We start from the raw sequence: 21,349 nt of genomic DNA, 5'->3' as shown, positions 1-21,349 counted from the left end.
AAATTTGCCACAGGGAAACTTGTGCGTGTGAAGAACGTTCATGCCTTGATGCACACATTGTGCTTTCAGATTTGAGGTTCCGAGTCGTGTATTCTGAACACAGAATTGCCTGCCAAGGGAGTGAGGGCAACCTATTCAGAAGATCGAGAGATAATTATTTGCAACAACAGTTCATAAAAATTGGACTGATCATTGAAAGGGAGGTTAAGAAAAAACAAATCTTTCAAGGGAGCTAAAGGCTGCTGAGTTCCCTGCCTCCGCCCCCTATGTTTTTTTTTCAGTTAGCCAGATGGCTGACTGGAGAAAGCTGGTGTAGTGGGGCAGATGGCAAGGCCCAGTGAGTTTAAGCCGTGCAAGCGCAGTGCTGTGAGTAGGGGATCGGGAGAAGAGGGGGATCGGTTTTCTGTACTGTGCAGTTTCTCTTGGAGTCCTGTGATATCAAATGTTTCAGCTTGCCACAGAGAGGTCTGATCACAGAGTCTGTGGGGAAAAAGCCACTGAAAATGATAGAGGTTGAGCTCTCATCCAGAATTGATCCAGATGCTGGTGATAACACAATAGCCCGTTTCACCAGCACTAGCTGATAAAAATCAAAGCACTGTTTGTCCTAAAGGACCTCTGGTGAGTCTGCTAGCCCCCCCTCCCCCATCACGGCTGACTTGATTTGATCATTCTGAAATCAACTCTGATAGCTGGCTGTCCAATCTAGCATTGACTGTATCTACAGATGGCCATATCCCAGCCTCCCTTGATGGTTTCTTTAATTGCCCTCATCTTTCTTACAACTCTAAAGTTTTACTTAACATTTAACCTAAATTTTCTCTCTTGACTCTTACACCCATTCTGCTTATTTTGTCGCATTAGATTTATGAAACCAATCGATCCCTGTCCTCTTTACATCATCAAAAAGCTTCTGTAGGGTGTATCTGATCGACTGTATCCAGTATTATTATGACGCAGTCCTTTTATGCTCGTAAAAATCCCGCAGTCCCATTTTGGCTTCATTGCCCTATACGTTGTATGTTATTGTTCTGGTTCATTTCACATCATCTGATGGCAGAGCTTGTCAATCTCCATGATGAACTGGAGTCCATTTAAAAAAAAAAAAAAGGTGTTTCTTTGATCCTTTCTGAAACGAGGAATGTCCCAATACTGGGAGATTCTGTACATCAGTTTGTTTTGGGTTTTCCCCAAACAGCTGTAAAGTACATGTGGGAAAACTTAGGACAATGTGTTTTGAGCAAGACCTGTGGGGGCGAAGGAAGAACAAGGTTGTTACAGGAAAACCTTGTAAGGGAAGATACACTGGGTTGTGGTTAAGGCACTGGAATGGGTGTCCAGAAATGTGGGTTCAGTCAACACTTCCTGTGTGATGGGACAAGCTGCTTAATCTCTTAAAGCCTCACTTCCCTGTCTGGAAAAGAGGAGGGATTGTTATCCCCTTTTCCCACCTCTTTCTGTCCTGTTCATTTAAACTGTCCATTCTTTGGGGGCAGGGCCTGGCTCTTATATGTACGTACAGTGCCTAGCATCACGGGACTCCCCTCTGAGATGGGGCTTCTAGGTACTGTTATAATACACAATCATAGCTGCATTGTCTAGGGGAATGTGGAGAACATTAGATTTGGCGAAGCGACTATATGCCTATCCTGTCCTTTTTAAATACCTCACTTCAGGTGGGTGCATATTCCACGCACATGCCAGGAATGTAGTTGCAGGGTGGTCCTGAAGTTATTGGACCCAAGTAGAGTGCATTGTAGCTCTCAGGGTGAACATGCTTTCCAGGGTAGAATTTGAATCCAAGGCTGCAGAGGAGGCCTTGGTCTTAACAGAACTCAAATGCTCAGCCATCCTGACATGGAAACGTGTATCCCTTAGAAACGCTTGTGTCTGAGAGGGTTGGGTTTATGTGATTGGTACTAGCATTACAGTAGTGTCTCATGGTGCCTACCAAGATCAATAGCCCATTGAGCTAGACAGGGTATAACAGCCACTGCCCCAAAGAGCTTACAGTCTCCAAGGGTCCATCCACCTGGAGTGGGCAGGTGGAATTGCCAGCTGGAGGAGACATACCCATGCTAGCTCTCATCAAGCTAGCATGCTAAAAATAGCATAGCTGGGCAGTGCAAGCAGTGGGAGTAGCTAACTCACTGAGTATGATCCCATCCGAGACCCTAGGCACGTGCTTGGGGTGCCTAGACCCCACAGACACACACACAGCTCACGTCACTGTGGCTATGCTGCTATTTTTAAGACGCTAGCTCAATCAGACAAAATGGGAGGCAGACGGAGTGGGAGGGAAAACAAGCACCAAGAGACAAGGTGACTTGCTGATGGTCACCAAGCAGGTCAGCGGCCAAACCAGGAATAGAATGCAGGTCTCCCGAGCCCGGATCCTGTGCCCCGTGCTGCCTCAGTGAGTGATGAAAGGCACCAATATTGCTTCCTCTAACGTGACCACGTTAGATGATTTGCAATGTGTCTTCTCTGAAGGAGTTGGGTTTTAATTAAACTTTTCAAAGATGCCTGTCATTGGGCTGCTTTTCCCCCCTCTTTGGGTTTGACCATGTGCGAATTGATTAAGTATGCCTAGGATCTTCAAACGTCCTTCATGTGTCCTGATTTCTGTCCTAATGTCATTGTATTCCTCCTTTGTTGAATAAATGTGGCACTTGTCTTTCATTCATAGCTTAGCAGGCAAAGATGCAAGCTTGAATCGTCCTAAGGAAGCCAAGTTTAACTCTCAGTTTCAGGGACGGGAAGTGATAATCCAGCCTACCCACTACTGAGATTGTAAGGTCCTTAGGGCAGTGACGGACTATGTTCTGCGTTTGTACAGAGCCTAGCACAGTGGGGTTCTGGCCCATAACTAGGACTTCTAGACATGATAATACAAATAATAATAATAATACTCAGCGCTGGCACCTGGGCTGAGGGGTTTGCTAACATGAAAGTTAGGCCATGTCTACATCTAAAATTTTGCAGCGCTGGTTGTTACAGCTGTATTAGTACAGCTGTATAGGGCCAGCGCTGCAGAGTGGCCACACTTACAGCAACCAGCGCTGCAAGTGGTGTTAGATGTGGCCACACTGCAGCGCTGTTGGGCGGCTTCAAGGGGGGTTCCGGGAACGCGAGAGCAAACCGGGGAAGGAGACCAGCTTCGCCGCGGTTTGCTCTCGCGTTCCCGGAGCCACCCTGCAAACCGCAGGGAAGGAGACCTGCTTGCTCGGGGTTCCGGGAACGAGAGAACAAGCCGGGGAAGGAGACCAGCTTCGCCGCGGTTTGCTCTCGCGTTCCCGGAGCCACCCTGCAAACCGCAGGGAAGGAGACCTGCTTGCTCGGGGTTCCGGGAACGAGAGAGCAAACCGCGGCGAAGCTGGTCTCCTTCCCCGGCTTGCTCTCTCGTCCCCGGAACCCCGAGCAAGCAGGTCTCCTTCCCTGCGGTTTGCAGGGTGGCTCCGGGACCGAGAGAGCAAACCGCGGCGAAGCTGGTCTCCTTTCCCGGTTTGCTCTCTCGTTCCCCGAACCGCCGAGCAAGCGGTTCTCCTTCCCTGCGGTTTGCAGGGTGGCTCCGGGAACGAGAGAGCAAACCGGGAAAGGAGACCAGCTTTGCCGCGGTTTGCTCTCGCGTTCCCGGAGCCACCCTGCAAACCGCAGGGAAGGAGAACCGCTTGCTCGGCGGTTCGGGGAACGAGAGAGCAAACCGGGAAAGGAGACCAGCTTCGCCGCGGTTTGCTCTCGCGTTCCCGGAGCCACCCAGCAAACCGCAGGGAAGGAGACCTGCTTGCTCGGGGTTCCGGGAACGAGAGAGCAAACCGGGAAAGGAGACCAGCTTGATTACCAGAGGCTTCCTCCTTCCACGGAGGTCAAGAAAAGCGCTGGTGTCTACATTGGATTACCAGCGCTGGATCACCAGCGCTGGATCCTCTACACCCGAGACAAAACGGGAGTACGGCCAGCGCTGCAAACAGGGAGTTGCAGCGCTGGTGGTGCCCTGCAGATGTGTACACCTTCAAAGTTGCAGCGCTGTAACTCCCTCACCAGCGCTGCAACTTTCTGATGTAGACAAGCCCTCTGTTTCCCACTAGTGGAATTGTTGATACAATACAAAACCACCTCCTTCCCTCCCTTTTCACACCTGTGCGTATTTGATGCATGTCTTTTGTGTCTCTCAAATCTGTCTGAGGAGGAATTTCCTGCAGGATTTTCATTACTAAGTGGTATAGGACGTGTTGCTACTCGTGGGGCAGTGAGATCAGCAGAGAGCTAACTTTGGTTGCCTGACTAAAGCCTTGTCGACAATCTAAGCATGTTGGACTCATAATTCTCCACTCATTCACAAGACCGCCAAGAGGATTCAGGGGGCCTGGGGCAAAGCAATTTTGGGGGCCCCTTCCATTAAAAAAAAATTGCAATACTATACAATACTATATTCTGGTGGCGGCCCCTGCGGGGCCCAGGGCAAATTTCCCCACTTGCTCCCTACCCCCACAGGCGGCTCTGGGAAAAATAAACCTTCCGCATCTTGGCACAAACCCACTTTTGAGAAAACTTCTTTACAAGGTATCACTAGTTCTCAGCCATTGTTCAAGCCAGATTCTTCTCTTGGGAAGATATTGAAGGTCAAAGACCATTTTACCCAGAGGGACTGACTGAAAGCCCATAGGATACTGAGCCCCGTCCTCGGTACCACTCTTATTTCTTCTATAAACCTATATGGAGTTGTCTACACAGCAAGTTAGAGTGTGGCAAGCCGGGGTGTGAATCTACAGCTTGGTAGCTCGCTGTGCACTTAGAGTGACCTAAATATGGCTTTGCTCAAGGCATTAAAATGTATCATACTTTTTACTATTTCCCTTCCTTTAAACACAGTTGCGTTGATGTGTCGGGCACAGCTGACTTCTTCAGTACACTGGAAAGCATTACAAGACTTTCAGAGAAAGTGACCCTGGATCCTGATGGTTCAGCAGCTAATGTTTGTTTTGTTTTGTTTGGGGGCATGTTCACCCTTGGTGTAACTCCAGTGCGGTTCGTGCGCTCATGCGAGGGACAGATTTGCTAACAGACTTTGCTTTGTCTCAGAAAAGCATATTGTTCCGTGGAAGGGATTTGGATACTCACGTGCAAACACAGTGGGTGTCGTGTGAGACTCGTAACGGGAGCGGCGCTGCTAGAATGCAGCTTATGGAAATGCCCTGCAGAACATAATCTGGGTGAAACCAATAGGATTCTATAGCAATTCCTGTGCAATCCTATAGCTCTTGCTTAGCTAGGAAAGGACACACACACACACAAAGTTTCCTTCACAAGCAGGTTTGAAGCAGGAAAGTAGCAGAATACTCGGTTATTGACTGAGCTTTATTTTCCTCACAAATTGACCCCTCTGCGCAAGTGTTCCCAACGCTGCAAACAGTCAGGCTAACGAGAAGCCTCTTTAAAGCCAGAAACTAGCGCGCACAGCACAGTCCCCCATGCTGCGCCTGGGTCGCTGCCCTGCAACAGAAATGTAAATTGCACTTTGATCCCCCCCTTGCCTGTCAGCCTGTATCTTGATGTTATTAGGGAGACACGGAAGCGGTACCACCTCTGATTCTCCCCTGGTCTTTCCATGATATATGATCACACAGGATAAGGGTGGTGCCACCCTCCGGCATGTAGAGTCAGCCACATATGTTAAAAGGTGCGACTGTTTCTATTAGGGAAGTGTACATCATACAGATGCCATTGGTGTCAATGGTTTGCTCTGGTTTCAACAGAAGCGGGGTTGGACTCTCTGTCAAGTGTATACCATGAAGCAATCCCTGCAGTATCATTGTTCATATCCCATGTCTCTGTGAAACTCTTACCTGGGAAGGGGGAGATGCTGTGGAATGCAGAGTTTGGGCCCACTGGACTGGTGTGAATATTGTGGAAAGTCGCACTTCTTTCTAGTCAGTTTTACTTTTTGGTTTCTGTGTACATTGCTGATAGCTCTTGTGATGAGTCTTGCAATATTTGGGGGTTTCTTAAAGACCCAGCTCCTGGAGTCAAGTGATTACATGAGAATATCAGCTTTTATTTTAAAATAGTAAGTCTCTAGCTCTCATGGTCACAGAGAAAAGCATGGAAAAAGTGACCGCTAAAGGCTCAAAAGCAAGGCAAATAAAGATCTGTTTTAAATAATGATATTAAACCAGTCTCCTCACGGCTGGCAGTAGTGACGGCTCTGCCATAACACCGTGCTGTGTGGACTGTTAGGACCACAGAAGGAACAAAGAAATAATTGATTTAGAAATATTTCATTGAAATAATTCAGTTAAAATTCATTTTAAACTCCTTTTAAAATGTTTCTATTAATACTAGATTTTATAGGACTTTAAAAAAATTATTAAACAGCTACAATTCTGGCCTTACATTACCCAAGAATCTCCCTCCGAAGAGCTGTGAGTTTCAATCTCTGTTTTTTTCGTACACAGCATCTTTCTCCAAACATATATTTGCAGTCAGCTGCTTTGATGGATGCTAAACCTGGGCACAGTATCTGTGAGATCCTTCTGTTCGCATCCCTAGATACCGAGTAGCGATGCTGCAGCTTTATGAAAAGTCCAGTAGAATTTAATAGAAAGTTTTAACTTTTCTCTGGGGGGGAGTTAAACACATTTTATAGACCAGAGAACTGTATCTTGTAGAATAGAGAATGATATTGCTGCTACACACTTTTATAAGGTGACTCAAAAATCCTTTGGCAAGGAGATCATTCTCTATAGACCAGGGTAAAATTTTCGAAACCACTGATGTGACTGAGGGAGCTTTTGTCCTATTTTCAAAAGTGACTTTGGTCCCTTGACACAGAGGCTCCTTAGCAAAGGATCGCTGATTATTTGCAAACTGCTCTCACCTCAGTCCTAACAAACTCACTACACCAAGCACATGTCTTACAGCATACTTGTCTATGAAGAGTAGCATGTAGTTTATCTTAGGAAAGTTTGTAACTTATCAAGCTTCATAATCATTGTGAGAGGTATGTATATTGATGTAATATTTAAGGAATAATGTATTGATATTGAAAGTATGCTTTATGGACTTGGAGTAAAAATTGGTTACCCAGAGATAATGTGTCTTGGTGAAGGCCCATTGGGGGAATTATCATTCTCCCCCACCTCCCCCTCTGTTTACCCAATGATGTAATGCAAAGCTGAATTGTTTAGCCTTGCTCAGTCCCAAGACTTCTAATGGGAAACCGTCAACGGCAACTGCAAACAATCGAAACCACTTGAAGGTGTACAAAGGAACTTACAACAAGACAGGAGATGGTGCTGTCTATGAATAGAAACAAAAGACTGTTTCGATATGAGATGGAGGAGGGAGAAACACCTGATATCTAGTCACTGAGGAAACCCCTTGTGAAGTGCAAGTGCTTTTGTGAATGTTTGGATCCTGGTTCTTGTGAAACCGGCCAGCTCTGCAACAGGCATAACTTTGGGGGGAAACCTACTTTATTAAATAGAAAAGATAACTGTCAATAAGCGTAGACCCAGGTTTGTGTTTTGTGTTTTTGTTTTGTATTGTTCCCATTTGTTCGCACCACACTCTCTTGTTTCTAGCTAAATCACTTGTCTTTCTTAAATGAACCTACTTTTGTTTCTTAGAAGTGCGCACAAGTGCGGTGCATTTTACAGGAGTGGTGGTTTAAGGTGAAACTGGTGATCTGCAGTACACTGCACCTTCGGGAGCAGAGGATTTGGATTTTCTGTGCGTAGCCAGTGTTAGGAGCTGGGTATCCCAGGGGAAAGCTTCAAAGGGACTCGGAGACTGGGGTACACGTCCTATTAACCTGCAAGGCAGAAACTGGACTGGCACAGCCCAGAGGAGAGCAGCTGGAAGGCTGGTAGAGTTAGAGCGCTGACACCCACATAGGCAAGATGCCATCACACTGGCGGCAGGGGATAACAACGTGACTCTGTCCTGGGTGCCCCCAGAACCGTCACAGGCCCTTAGGCGCCTGAATCCCATTTTAATGAGACTTAGGCTCCTATGGTCTTAAATCACGTTTGAAAACAGGAATGAGGCTCTTTTGAAAATTTTACCCCACATCCTCAGCTGGCTTAACATTGCACGTCTCTGACTGAATCAATGGATTGATGCTATTTATGTCATCTGAGCATCTGGCCATTGTTCATTGTCACTGTGATGCCTGTTATTAAGTTGCTACAGACTAAAATCCTCTTGATGTATTTTTTTAATAGTGGTCTATTTCCAACTGGGGCACGTGACTTGCAAAGATCGATGAAAATCAATATGCGAAAAGCACTGATGTCAACAGTAATATACAAAGCAGAAGGATTCTACAAGCTACAGTCTGTCCTGGGAGATTCTGTCCAATCTACACGTTTGATAGTTCACCCCAAGAATAGCAGTCCCTCTCCACTTCTCAGCAAAGGTTTAAAAGGAAAATGCTTTCGTAAATAAGGTCCTGAGACTTCATTATTGTAACACCAGTGCTGCTTGCTGTTTGGAGCTCTAGAACTTTGCATTTAAACGACAGACTCGAATTGCTTCCCACCATCTCTCCGGTGATGTGGTTATTGTCATCCCCGTTCTACAGACAAGGAAATTGAGGCACAAAGAGGTTAAATAACTTGCCAAAGGTCACACAGCAAGTCTGTCGCAGAGCTGGGAATAGAACCCCATGTTCTTATTCTTGATCTCTTCTAACTACAGGTGCATACTTCACTTTTACTAAGTGCTGGGCTGCATTAGGAAGTGTGAACAGTACTGATTAACGGGAAAAGCCACAGGTGTCAAAATAAGCAAACAAAATTCCTGTTGAGGTGTTAATGGACCATTCTGGAGCTTTTAATCATGTTAATTACTGTTATCGGTGAGACTGCTTGTGTGAGTAACAGCTACATACATGACTCTTAGCTGCTCCCACACATAATTCTGTCGTCGTTAGTGTCTCTTCTGGTTAATGGGAATTAGCAATGTTCCCTCATCCCCTAAATTCTGACGCTTCAGCCCCAGGATGGATTAATCTAACTGATGCTTGTGTTTCTGAGTGTTTCTGTTGCAGCCTGTCACTCAGAAAATGGTTTGCACTTTGATATTAAGAGCATAATTGCAGTGCAAGACCCCAGTCTTAGTTTGAGGAAGAGCTTGTCTGTCTTGCCAGGGTCCCTTAGCACTGAGATATGTACTGAATGGAGGAGGCTGGAAGTGGGAGTTCTGAGCCTCTGTGCATTGGGGTTCTTGAGCCACTGTGCCTGTGGGGACAATCTAGTCCTAATGATGATACTGCTAGTCAGTGGCTGTAAAAGCCAGCAGGGTGCTTATGGTCAAGGGTGGGAACCTTCGCAGGAAGCTGATTCAGAGGATTAAAGAGGAAAGGAAGGGAAACTCAGGGAGAAATACACTGGAATGAATGTGGGGATGGAAGAGTCAAACCCTCAGTGAAAATAAGTCACAGAATCAACTTTTACCCTAATAGAATTCTGCCGGATGTGCCCCATGTGATATTTAGACTCGTTGTCTGTAACCTGTCATGTGACTCACTGTTCATTCTGTATTCAGCGTCCCATGCTTAGTGGCTGGTCCACCAAGGATGGGAGCCTCCTACTGCTGCCACCTAGAGGAATAACTCCTTTAGGCCAAATGGCAGAGACTCATGATTTTAGTGCCTGAAGGCCTGGTTTCAGTTCCTGGTGGTGGACAATACACATGTAAAATGACTTTTAAAAAACAGGTTTCCGAGTGATAGCCATGTTAGTCGGTATCAGCAAAAAGAATGAGGAGTCCTTGTGGCACCTTAGAGACTAACAAATTTATTTGGGCATAAGCTTAAAAAACAGCCCTGAAGTCCCACCTCCTCCTGATTTCATTTGGTGTAAACTGCTACATGGATTTCTCATTCTGAAACCTTGGCCTGACTGTCAAAGGTGCTGAGCACCAGCATCTCCCTATGACTTCAGTGGGTGGTGTGGGTTCTCAGCACCATGGACATTAACCCATCTGTGACTTTCAGCGAACTTGTAACTCAGGAAGGCCACCCCACTCGCTCATGTGGTTGTAGTTTACTCCTGGGCCTTAATCAAAGGGAGAACTGGATCCTCACCCTGGAGAGCTCGGAGTTAAATGCTGGTTGCTGGAGAGTGGAGTTGGGCGGGAGAGGTTTGTATAGTAGGTTGTCCAATGTTAGCTGCAGTGAAGGGCTTTCTTCCTCATTCTGTCTGCTTCCCACAGCCTGCGCCCTTGATGGTGACATCCTGGTTATTGCTTGCCTTGTTCTATTTCTCTACCTAACATCAGGATGGTACAGGGCTGTCAAGAGAAACTCTTCAGGGGTAAATGGCGGCCCCATGCCATCTATCTAGAGTAAGTTAACAACACTGTCTCTTCTGTTTATCCTTGGGGGCTTTGGCAGCAGGCTGGCAGATCTCTGTCACCAGCATTGAGACTTCCCATCATTCAAAGCTCTACGTGTTACTGAGCTGGGCCTCATGAGGCTGGGAGACGATCAGTCAGTCTGTCTACGTTTTGGGCCCATGTGACCAGGAGACATTTGATCTACAGTGTTGGTTTTGTTCCAGTCGTTCCCTATGGTCAGGATGCATGTTAGAGTGAGGACTGCAAGGAGGCCAGCGGCAGTGCAGGAGCTGGAAACAGAACGATGCTCTGGCACCGAACACTGAGACTTCTAGTCGTGGCAGTGCAGTAGATGTGGGTGTTGGGCTGGCATCGTTTGGGGGCTTCACATGGGGCTCTTTTGCCTTGGTCACCCCGTCCATCGTCCTGCTGGCTGATAGAAGGAATAGCAGGTGTGGTATTAACTCAACCATAAGCTTCCTAATGACTTTCCAACCACCAGAATGATGCATGGCGATGCAGCTAGAAATCTGACGGGTGCCTGCTGGAATGGAAGATAAATGGGGAATCTGGAGGTAGTTGCTCTGGCTGTGGAGAAGAGCTCAGAATACAAATATTGGGACAGATAATAACTGCAGCGACGACACTTGGAAGAAGGGAAGACGGATCGCTGGCTATTAGTGGGTATTACAGCAGCTACAGCGTATCGCTCGGTAGGAACAGAGTTGATACAAAACACTGGTGCATTTATTTAAAAACATACTTTTATTGACTACATCTCTATTTAGAAATGGAAATAATGGCATGTAAAAGAGAATTAAAACCCACTTTTGCAAATATTTTCGGTCTTGTTATCTGGCCAGCCCTGATCATGAGTTGGATTTTGTGTCTATCTTATTCTCTCCTTCTATGCTGCAAGGCATTGGGACTTCTACGTGCTCCCTTCTATTTCTGGCAGAAGGAGATGTTCTTCACACAGCTAAGAATGTTTGTTTGCCCTCTTCAAAGCTTTTCTGAGAGTAGGCCTCTCAGTCAACTATGATTCTGCAGAATATCCCATTATTCTCTGTGCCTCTTAGCTACCTCTGCATTGCTGTGTTAGCATCTTTGGCTGGTCAGTCAGCAGTTTGCTTTGAGTTTCATCCTGAAGAGTTGTTTGTGTTTTTTCTAGGGAGAGTTAAAATAATTCAAATCCAGGCTTCTAAAAATACATTGCCTAGCACAGAGAGAAGTTAGAAATCGCTCAGGGAGTGGACTCAGCCATTGTTCAACCCAGATTCTTCTCTTGGGAAGATATTGAAGGTCAAAGATCATTTTACCCACAAATCTGGTAGTGCAGGTAGGGTGACCAGATGTCCTGATTTTATAGGGACAGTTCTGATTTTTGGGTCTTTTTCTTATATAGGCTCCTATTACCCTCCAGATTTTTCCCATTTGCTGTCTGGTCACCCTAAATGCAGGTTACTCTAGTACTGCAGCCTAAAAGAAGCAGGGTGGATTTGCTTAGATTGCAAGCCCTTCAGTCCAGGGACCATTATTATTATTATTTGCATTACCATGTTTGTACAGTACCTAGCCCAGTGCATTGCTAATCAGTGACTGGTATGTGCTACCTCAGTATAAATAATACATCAGAATAAATGAGATCAGCATTTAGCCTCTTTTAGATTTACTGAGCCACTGAATGAAACAAACACTGTAAATCCAAAGCCCATGTTTCTTTGATTCTCTCTCTCCGTGTGTGTGTGTGTAAAGTAAAAGAAATGTGTTTAAAATCAAGCTGAAGCCAGGTTCATGTTTCTAGTTCAATATCACCAATCCCAAGTGTTCAAAAATCATGAATTTGGTGTAAAAATCATGAGACTTTTACAAAACGTTGGTTTCTTCTCATTTACCTTCTGCTTTGTTCCCCATAAGTCTTTAGGGTGCACTTGAGTTGTGTTTTCAAGTTTTTCTCACAACCATCAAGGTAGAAACTCACTCTGTAACAACAAAAGCTGAGATTTGCATGTATTCACATGACTCCAGGAGCTGGGGCTTTAAGAAACACACCAAAAATCACAAGAGTCACAGTAAAATCATGGGAGTGGGCAGTGGCTATTTGAATGTGGCTGTCATCTCTGTGTCTTCCTCTTGCGTCCTGATTTCCCCAGTTGGATCAACCCTATTGGACCTGTGCACTTGCGCAGAGTCCTATGAAAGTCAGCAGGGCCCCATGCACATGCAGGAGTACCTCCATATGGATCTGACTCAGGGCCGGCTCCAGGCACCAGCTTATCAAGCAGGTGCTTGGGGCGGCAACTCGGGGGCGAGGTGGCACTTTTAGGTATTCGGCGGCAATTCGGCGAAGGGTCCCTCGCTCCCATTCGGAGCGAAGGACCTCCCGCTGAATTGCCGCAGATCATGATCGCGGCTTTTTTTTTTTTTTTTTTTTTTTTGGCTGCTTGGGACAGGAAACCCCCTGGAGCCGGCCCTGATCTGACTCCAGATCTGGGATCTGTATCAGCACAGTGGGGCCCAATCAGAGTCTCTGTGCACTGCCATAATAGTTATATTTATTAATTAAAATAATAACAATAATGATCTGTTGCTTAAATGTAATCTCTTTGTGTGCTGCTCTCCCCTCCGCCTGAACCTTCCCCTGTTCTTCTGGCTGTGTGGGGATCTTCTCTAGCATTTCAATGACTTGTGCAAGCAAAGGTTGCCAGAGCACGGCTTTGAACACAGGATGCATGATTCTATCACACACAGCGTCTAAAGAAAGCTTTGGCACAGAGCAGCAATATTTCCTCTTGTGCTACAAGAAACAAAGCTTTGTGTTTTGATTGCAAGATCGCCACAAGCGTTTTGAGTTAAAAGAAAGGGAAAGAGCACAGTTCAGATGCCCTTTTGGAAGTTTACAGCTCAGGCAACTGTTAGCATAAACTTGACCTGACAGTTCAAGGTCTCAGAGAGCCACCTTGCTGTTTTTAACCCTGTAAAATTTATTAAGCTCATTAACACTTATAATTAGGCTTGGAAGGATTAGATTTTTATCAGTAAACGTCTATTTCCCATACGCACAGAAACTGGTGACAAAATATTTTCTTTGCTGAGGATCAAAATGTACAGATAGGTAACGAAAGACAAGTGCTGCTTGAGAACTTGTTAGAGTTTTATTTAAGGACAGTTATGTTGTATATTTTGATATGTGATGTTGACAATTTGGGTTATATAAAGCTTTAACTTTTTCAATTTCAGTGTCTACTGTCGTTAAACAATAATCATCTGGACCCCCTCCCGCACCACCCCCCAATAAATGCCCACAACTGTGAAAATTTAAATTGATTAAAAAATGCTTAAAAATAAACATCAATGTTACCCATCAAAATTATTTAAAAAAAAATAAAAGCATAACTGTGCCAAGCCTACTTCTAATTATGCCCCGGGATACGGACGGCTTTGGGAATGTGAGTAACAGAATGTAAGTGTGGTATCAGACATATAAGAGATGGTCAGAGTAATAGATATTTAGCACCTGAAAAATAAGACTGTAAAAATCCTACACAGAATTATTTTTCTGCTGCTCACAGTCATTCATTCTCTCTCTGCGGGGTACGTGTATGTGCCAATGATTAAAGTCTAGATTCTAAGCTCTTCAGAGCGGGGTCTGTGTTTTAATATGTGTTTGTACCTCAGCTACTACAGGCAGGTCCCAGCCCTATATGCGGCCTCTGAGTGCTGTTACAGTGCCAATGCTACCAATAAAGAGCATATGAGCTACTGCTCCAGGCCCCCCTGTGGCCCAGATTCATCCCTGGTGTACATGAGGGCTAATCTGTTGGAGCTAATGGAGCTGGCCCAGGTCTGAATTTGGCACCATGGATAAAATGTGAGATCCATCAGCTGGTGTAAATTGGCTTAGATCCATCTGAGGCAATGGAGCTACGCTGATGGATAGTAGCTTAGGGTCGATGGATAGTAGCTTAGGGTCTGAGCCGGTATTTACGAAGTGGAATAGGAATAAACGGCCAATTTCTTCATGTGCTGACAGTTCATCAACGCTGTGGGGCAGCTGAAAGAGTAACCAAGTGTCAAGGACATTGATCCTGTTTCTTTCATCTGCTTCATAGCGAAGAAGCAACTGGGTGCACATCTGTGTTTTCAGGGGTCTCATCAGCCGCATGCATTTCCCCCAAGCCAGTCAGAAGGCAAGTTTCTGGAGGAATGAGCACAGGGCTGGGAGTGAGGAGGACTTGTGGTCTAATGGTGGCTCTGCCACTGATTCCCTGTGTGACCTTGGGCATGTCTCCTTACCTCTCAGTCGGTTTCCCCATATGTAAAAGGGGTAATAATGCTCTTTGGGGCAGGGACTCTCACTTGGTTTTTCTATAGTACCCTGCATCTTGGCCCCGATCTTGTCTGTAGCCTGTCTACACTGCTCACTAAGCCCAGGTCTGTGGGACCCAGCCTTGTAGACCCAATGTTCCCAAGCCTATGCTTGAGCGTCCACACTGCATTGTAAACCTGGGTTTACCATTGCTGAACCCAGGTCTCTCAGTCATGCTAACATGTCCACGCTGTACTGTGCAGGCCTTCTGGTTCAGGTCTGTGGCTTGAGCTGCATCCACACTCCAAAGTGACAGGGCTCGGAACCAAGTCACGGTGGGACTTGGCCTCTGACCCACCTGCCTAGCAGGGTCCTGAGTGCTTGCTGAGCCGAGTCAGACTGATCTGTGTGTGGACAGAAGAGGGCCTTGGGCTCCACCCGGAGTCGAACCCAGGATTAGTGTGCAGTGTACATGTCTCCTGGGAGGTCAGACTGGATGATCACAATGGTCCTTTCTGCTCTTCGAATCAATGAATCTGTGAGCCTCCCAGAGGTGTTGGCAGGACTAATTAACTGATGTCTAACCAGTGCTTAGAACAGACAAAGTGCTATAAACAGCTGCAGTGTTTGGGGCCAGGAGGGGAGCCAGTTTCTACTGATGTTTGAAATAGGCTGGTCTGTTAGAAGTAATACAGCTGTGGAGTTTTACCTTAGACGCTGGTGTAAATGTAGGTGTTGTTTGGATTGCAGTAGTGCCCATAGGCCCCAGCTAACAGCGCAAACACTTAGCGAGATGGTCCCTGTCCTGAAAAGCTCCCAGTCTAATAGAGAAGACAGACAAAAGCAGGGGAGGGAAATAAAAGTGCACAGAGAAGCCAAGGCAGAGCCAAGAGTAAGACCCAGAGCTCCTGACTCCCACTCCAGTTTCCTATCCACTAGACCATGCCACCTCGTGATGACAGTTATGGTCCCTGGGCTTACACCGCAAAGTGTTTTGCATCACTCCAGCATCCAGGTGGGCGGTGTGGAGGTGAAATCATACTGCAGTAGCTGATACCAAAAAAGGGCCTCCTTAATGCAAAATGGGAAAGAGAAATGAGGACATTACCGTTTTGGGGGGAGGGGAGGGAATTCTTCCTCTTCCCCCTCCCCCATTCTTTATTGGATGCTATGGCTCACTTGCATAATCTACCTATAGTGAATGTATCCTCTGTCTTTCTAAATCCTCTTGTTCTCCTTTCAGTGAACATGATCTGGGGGAGGATATTTACGACTGCGTCCCTTGCGAAGATGAAGGCGATGATATCTATGAAGATATCATCAAAGTGGAAGTTCAGCAACCCATGGTAACAACTGATGCATTTTAAATACCATATCTTGAAGGGGGGTTAAAAACAAACACGCAGTGCACCCACCGATGAAAGATAATGATCTCAGACTTGGTTGAGTCATTCCTTGGAAATGAGCTGGGTGGCCGGGGAAAGGGAGACAGTGAGAGGAAGAGTGATCGAGCTGCTCCTGTAGGATTCCTCAAAGGCTTTTCATGGTGCTGTCATCTAAAGGGTGGGAGGAAAGAAGTTCTAAGAATCCCCATTGTAAAGGAGTGCAAAAATACGAACGCGCTGCTAAGCCAAAGCAGCGTGTGTCGCTTCAGCCCTTTCTAAGGCGAGCAATGTGACTCATACCTGCACAATTAGGCTGCTGTGTGTCTGACACTGCAAGTATTTTTAGGTCCAGGTGAGTTGCAGATATTTGCAATAAAAATATAGTTTTTCTCTTGGATATTTTTACTGTACCACTTAAAATCCACCAGCTCTGGTATATCCTAAGGCTCAGATTTACAAAGCTGCCTAGGAGGGTTGGATGCCTGACTCCCTGAATTAATTGTAATAGGTATTTGAGCATCCAAATCCATTAGGCAGCTTTGAAAGTCGCAGCCAAAAGCTCCACGAGGTTGGGAATTATAACAGGGCTCTAGGCTCTACAGGGCCATGGACACCAGTGGAAAGGCTCATGCTGATTTCAGTGGGCTTTGGATCAATCCCTATTGCTTCTGTGGTACCAAGCTTTGTCTGGAATTTCTCAGGAATGAAATTCTCCCCTGTGCAGAGGGGTTGGGACAACGCTGATAAACCACCTAAGTCCTATTCTGAGGACTTAAGTGCTGCCTACGTTACTCTGCATGGCGGAGAATTTCTCCCTTAGAGCATTTACTCTGTGAACAAAGCCATGTGTTGTTTAGGAACAGAGGGGTATATTACACTGAATGCACATGGAAAATGTCCTTCTGGAGCATGCTACCAAATAATTAGTATCATGAAAAAGGATAAAAGCCAAGGAGGCTCTTTTCCCAGCTAAACGTTTAGATGCACTACATTTGTTGTTTCTGCTGATAGAAAATTTCAAGAGAACTCATCACTGGAGCATGAATGTCCAAATTTCTTGAGATTCATGTGAAATTCTTTCACCCCCGGGATCCGTGTAGATTCTAATTACTGTCTTCTGGCTGCACACCACAGCTGCCAAGATTCATAACTCTGGGAGAAAGCAGGATAAATGGACAGGTTCACTGGTCAATTAAATTCCCTGAGTGAGGCCTGTAATCGTAAATCACAGATCACTGCAGCTGACAATCAGAGGTGTGAGTTGGCAGGAACTTTGCTTTGCGGAGTCCAAGTGAGCCCAGGATGCAAATTCTGTCGTTGAGCTGCCAGGAATGTGTGCTCTGATCTCTCCTCAGTGCTACACCTGGTGTAATTCATAGACCTCGACAGAGAGTCTGCTAGTTTAATCGAGATCAGAATCAGAGTCTCTGAAGGCCCAGCCTTGAGAGGGTGCACCCGTAAATCAGTGTCAATTGAGGGGGCTCAGCAATGCCCAGGGTCAAGTCTTGAGGCTGTTTCTGTGCTAAGCACCGTGATAAAGGAATTCCCACTGGTGCTAGTTCTGGGTTAGCTGCACTGATCTTAGCACCGGTGGAAACACCAGTAGCTACTTGCATTTTTGTCACTAAGGCTACTCCTATACTACAAGTTAGGGCTGTGATTCCCAGCTCCCCTAGACATGCTCTCATCTGAGTAGTGTACCGTCAGTAACAGAGACAGCAATGGCACAGTACAAGCTGCCGCCAGTACATACCTCTGAGGTTCAGGCGGGTTGTACTCAGGGCAGCTGGCCCGTGCTGCCACAGCCACAAGACTAGCATGAGTCTGTCTGCACAAGCTGGGAATCAGACCCCCAGCTCAAACTGTAGATGCAACCTAAGTGATCCACCCACAGGAGCTTTATTTGCACTAGGACTTCTATTGATGCCGTTAGTGGGATTTTGGGGGGTAGAATTCCCTAGTGCAAGTAAGGCTAAAATGAAGGAAAACCTCCCCACTTGTCATTCCCCCAGATTTCTGGAAGCAATCTATGCCCGACGTTCTTCTCGTAAAATCCTGGGGTTCGTTCACACTGGTTCTGATGGCTCATTTTGCATATTTCATATTTACAACCTCAGATTTTGTTATGCTGTCCTGAATATTATTGTTAATGGCTGATTAATAAAAGCTTTAGCCTCTGATTTAAAAATTCAATAAACCATTTCCCTTCCCTCAGTATCTTCGAAGTAACCGCTGAATGCTTTCAAGTTAATGCATGTTGGTAAAATGTGAGGATGTCAATAAAAAATGCACATTAAAAGACGCCAACCAAATATATACATCCATGCACGCTGTCGTTCCCAAGGAGGAGTCTGCTCCTATCAGAGGTTTAATTTGCTTTTAAATGGGTGTAACAAGTGTGAGATTTATTTTTATAGCTTTCCAAGGACTTCAAGGAAGGTGGTTATTGGAAGGCTTAGAATCAGACTGATGTTTTAAAGGTGCAGCCCCCTCCTGGCTGTAACAGCTCCATGCTGTTTTTCTCATGCCTGAGTCCTGAGGCTTTGATGCACCTCTCTGTTACAACACAGGCTGAGATCTTGGGCTATCACCATCGTTTTGAGAACAGTATGATGATGCAAGATGCAGGTTCTGTGTCTATAGCCTCAGTTCAGCAAAAGGTGTAACCTCACTTAGGCCTATTCCCGGGGCAAAATGGAGTTTGCAGCTACCGTAGCCTGTGCTGCTGCAGCCCATGCTACCTACGGCTGCTACACTATTTTTAGTGTGCTGGTGCAAGCTGGGAGTCACATCCCTATCTCATAGTGTAGACGTAACCTAAAAACATTCAGCCCGTTGAACTAATGGGGACTTGGGACTGAAGTGCTGTTAGCTGAGTAGGTGCAAACTCTGGCTTGTCCCCAGCCACACTGAGGCTGGAATTTTCGGCCGGGTTCAGCACTCCCAGCTGGAGCTGGGTTTTCTGAAGTGCTGAGCACATTGGGTATGGGGCTTTTTTGAACATCTGGTCTCAGTTGTGGACTCTGAGCAGTCTCCACCATGTAGGGTGGCCACCAACGGGATCTTGCAGCAAGAGGAAACAATATCCCAGTCACCCTAAAAATGACCTTTCAAGCAACAACCACCTTCCTGGAGGCCCCCTTCAAAAAAAGACTGGATTGTTCTCAAGGAAAACTCGAACAGTAAGCTCCTTAAGACACTTGCAAAGTGCCCTGTAGGGAGAGACTTAGCGGGTGTGTCTACACTGCCCCTGAGAGCGAAAGCCCTGCTCTGCAGGCTTGTGTTAGCAGGGCTTCCACTAGCACGCTCAAAATAGCTGTGTAGATGTTACTTTGGTATCGTGGCTTGTGCTGTCAAGCACAACCCTCCAGCCCCGGCCCTTCCAGACTCAAGAGCCCAAGTCACGTCGTCTACACAGCCATTTTTAGAGCACTAGCGCAAGTCCCACTAACACAAGTGTGTGGACTGGGGCTGGGAAGCTTGCTCCCAGGTGCAGTGTAAAGATACCCAAGGAGGTCAGTTGGTTTGGTTTACCCAAAAGAAGATCACAACGTGATTTGATGGTGGGGAGGAAAATACTAGTTACTCAAAGGGCTCTTCAATCTAGTGCAGAAAGTCGTGTTAAGAACCAATGGCTGGAAGTTAAAACCAGATGAACTCTGGGCATAGGTTTAGAAACAAGGACTTTGTAACAGTGTGGGTGAGTAACCATGGGAGCAAACTACCAAAGGGAGTGATGGATTCTCCATCTTTTGAAGTCTGCGCATCAAGACTGGGTGCATTTCTGGAAGAGGTGCTGTAGCCAGACATACGTTATTGCGCTCAATATGGAGGTAACTGGATGATCTTCTCTGCTCTAGTCTGTGTTATGTGAGAGGTCAGACTAAACGATCTAAGGGTTCCTTCTGGCCTTATGATCTATGAATTCATAATTATGCCCTTTTTAATACTTCATGCAGACACTGAAGGTCAGTGACTGACTCCGGTGAAGCTACCCTGATACATGCATGCTGAAGATTTGGTCCTCAGTGTTTTCTTAGCTCCTGACTTCCCTTCCTTCTCTCTAGCAAAAGCATAAAGTTCTTTATTTTTATGATAGTGGCCTTTAATTTCATCTAAATGTTGAGAAAAATTGGTGGACATTTCTTTTTTTTTTTTTAAAAAAGGCAATTTGTAATACCAAATGTATAATGTTAATTGGTTTTGCTTATATTTCTGCATGCTTCAGATTAGATATATGCAGGTAAGTAGGAGACAGTGACCAAGAGTGTTTGGTTTCTGTCTGGCCAATATGCTGGCTTGCACTCTTTCATATGGGTTGTACAAAGAGTGGTAATTCTCCTGTATTGCAGACTCGGTACTGCTTAACACCAAACATTCAAAAATCATGACTCAGAGCCCCATCCACAAATTATGAGATTGTGCTAAAAATCATGAGATGAAAAAAAAAATACATTTGGGACTATTTTATATTTGTCTTCTATTTTTTGAGCGTTTTGGGGGGGGTCACAGTTTTTAGCTTTTCTATGCAACCATGAGGGCTAGAATCTACTTTTCTAGAAAAAAGGAAAGCTAAGATTCTCAGATAATCACATGACTCCAGGAGCTGCGGCTTTAAGAAAAGTACCAAATATGAGAGCTGGGGTAAAATCCTGGGGGCTGGCAACACTGATGACCCATACAAGTGTACCACCTAAGTCTCTTTTAGGCACTTATGAGCTTCACACAAGAAAACACAGTTTAAAAAAAGGAGAGAGACACTTTTTCTTTTGACTGACATCTTTTGGTTATAGTCCTCTATGTAAATTGTATAGTACATGCAAAGGGTGAAATTAACCCCAATGGGAGTTTTGCCATTAACTTCAGTGGAGCCAGGATTTCACCCAACATTTTGCAGACAGAAATGGATCCCTTTCACATAAATGATTGAAAATTTGGTTTCTGGCTTCCTGAGCTGTGTGAGTTGGGAGTTTGCTGTCACTGAATGACACATTAAAGAACCACTGTAAGCAGGCAGGTTGAAACGCTCTAAGGACACTCAAGCATGCGTTGTTTATTTCTCTAGAAAATGGGAATGACAGAAGATGACAAAAGAAATTGCTGTTTGCTAGAAATTCAGGAGACCGAGGCCAAATATTACAAAACACTTGAAGACATAGAAAAGGTGAGAGACGGCCTTCTTTTCTATTGCTACATTTCATGTCAACAGCGTCAGGTTGCATTTGATCTTGCACTACTCTGGCTGGGTTAGTTCTTGCTTCTTGAGCTCCATAGTACTGGGTGTTTGTGAAGAAGGCAAGACAGAGGCATTCAA

The 21,349-nt window shown here is 45.6% G+C and overlaps 1 protein-coding gene across 7 annotated transcripts in view; it reads left to right on the top strand.

Annotated features, from left to right (window-relative positions):
• Positions 1-21,349, top strand: part of VAV2 (vav guanine nucleotide exchange factor 2) — a 322,792-nt gene that overhangs the window by 244,017 nt on the left and 57,426 nt on the right. For 4 of the 7 annotated variants that reach the window (XM_030536038.1, XM_030536035.1, XM_030536039.1 and 1 more), the window contains exons 5-7: positions 15,894-15,996; positions 20,264-20,278; positions 21,101-21,199. In XM_030536038.1, coding sequence (XP_030391898.1) covers positions 15,894-15,996; positions 20,264-20,278; positions 21,101-21,199 — 217 coding nt within the window. The remainder of the gene's footprint in view (positions 1-15,893; positions 15,997-20,263; positions 20,279-21,100; positions 21,200-21,349) is intronic. The other 3 variants (XM_030536040.1, XM_030536037.1, XM_030536036.1) reach the window with 1 other exon arrangement.

The sequence above is a fragment of the Gopherus evgoodei genome, chromosome 16 (assembly GCF_007399415.2).
Source record: "Gopherus evgoodei ecotype Sinaloan lineage chromosome 16, rGopEvg1_v1.p, whole genome shotgun sequence".
Lineage (NCBI taxonomy): Eukaryota > Metazoa > Chordata > Testudines > Testudinidae > Gopherus > Gopherus evgoodei.
Note: the sequence above shows the minus strand (reverse complement) of the source record. Positions and strands in the feature narration are given on the sequence as shown.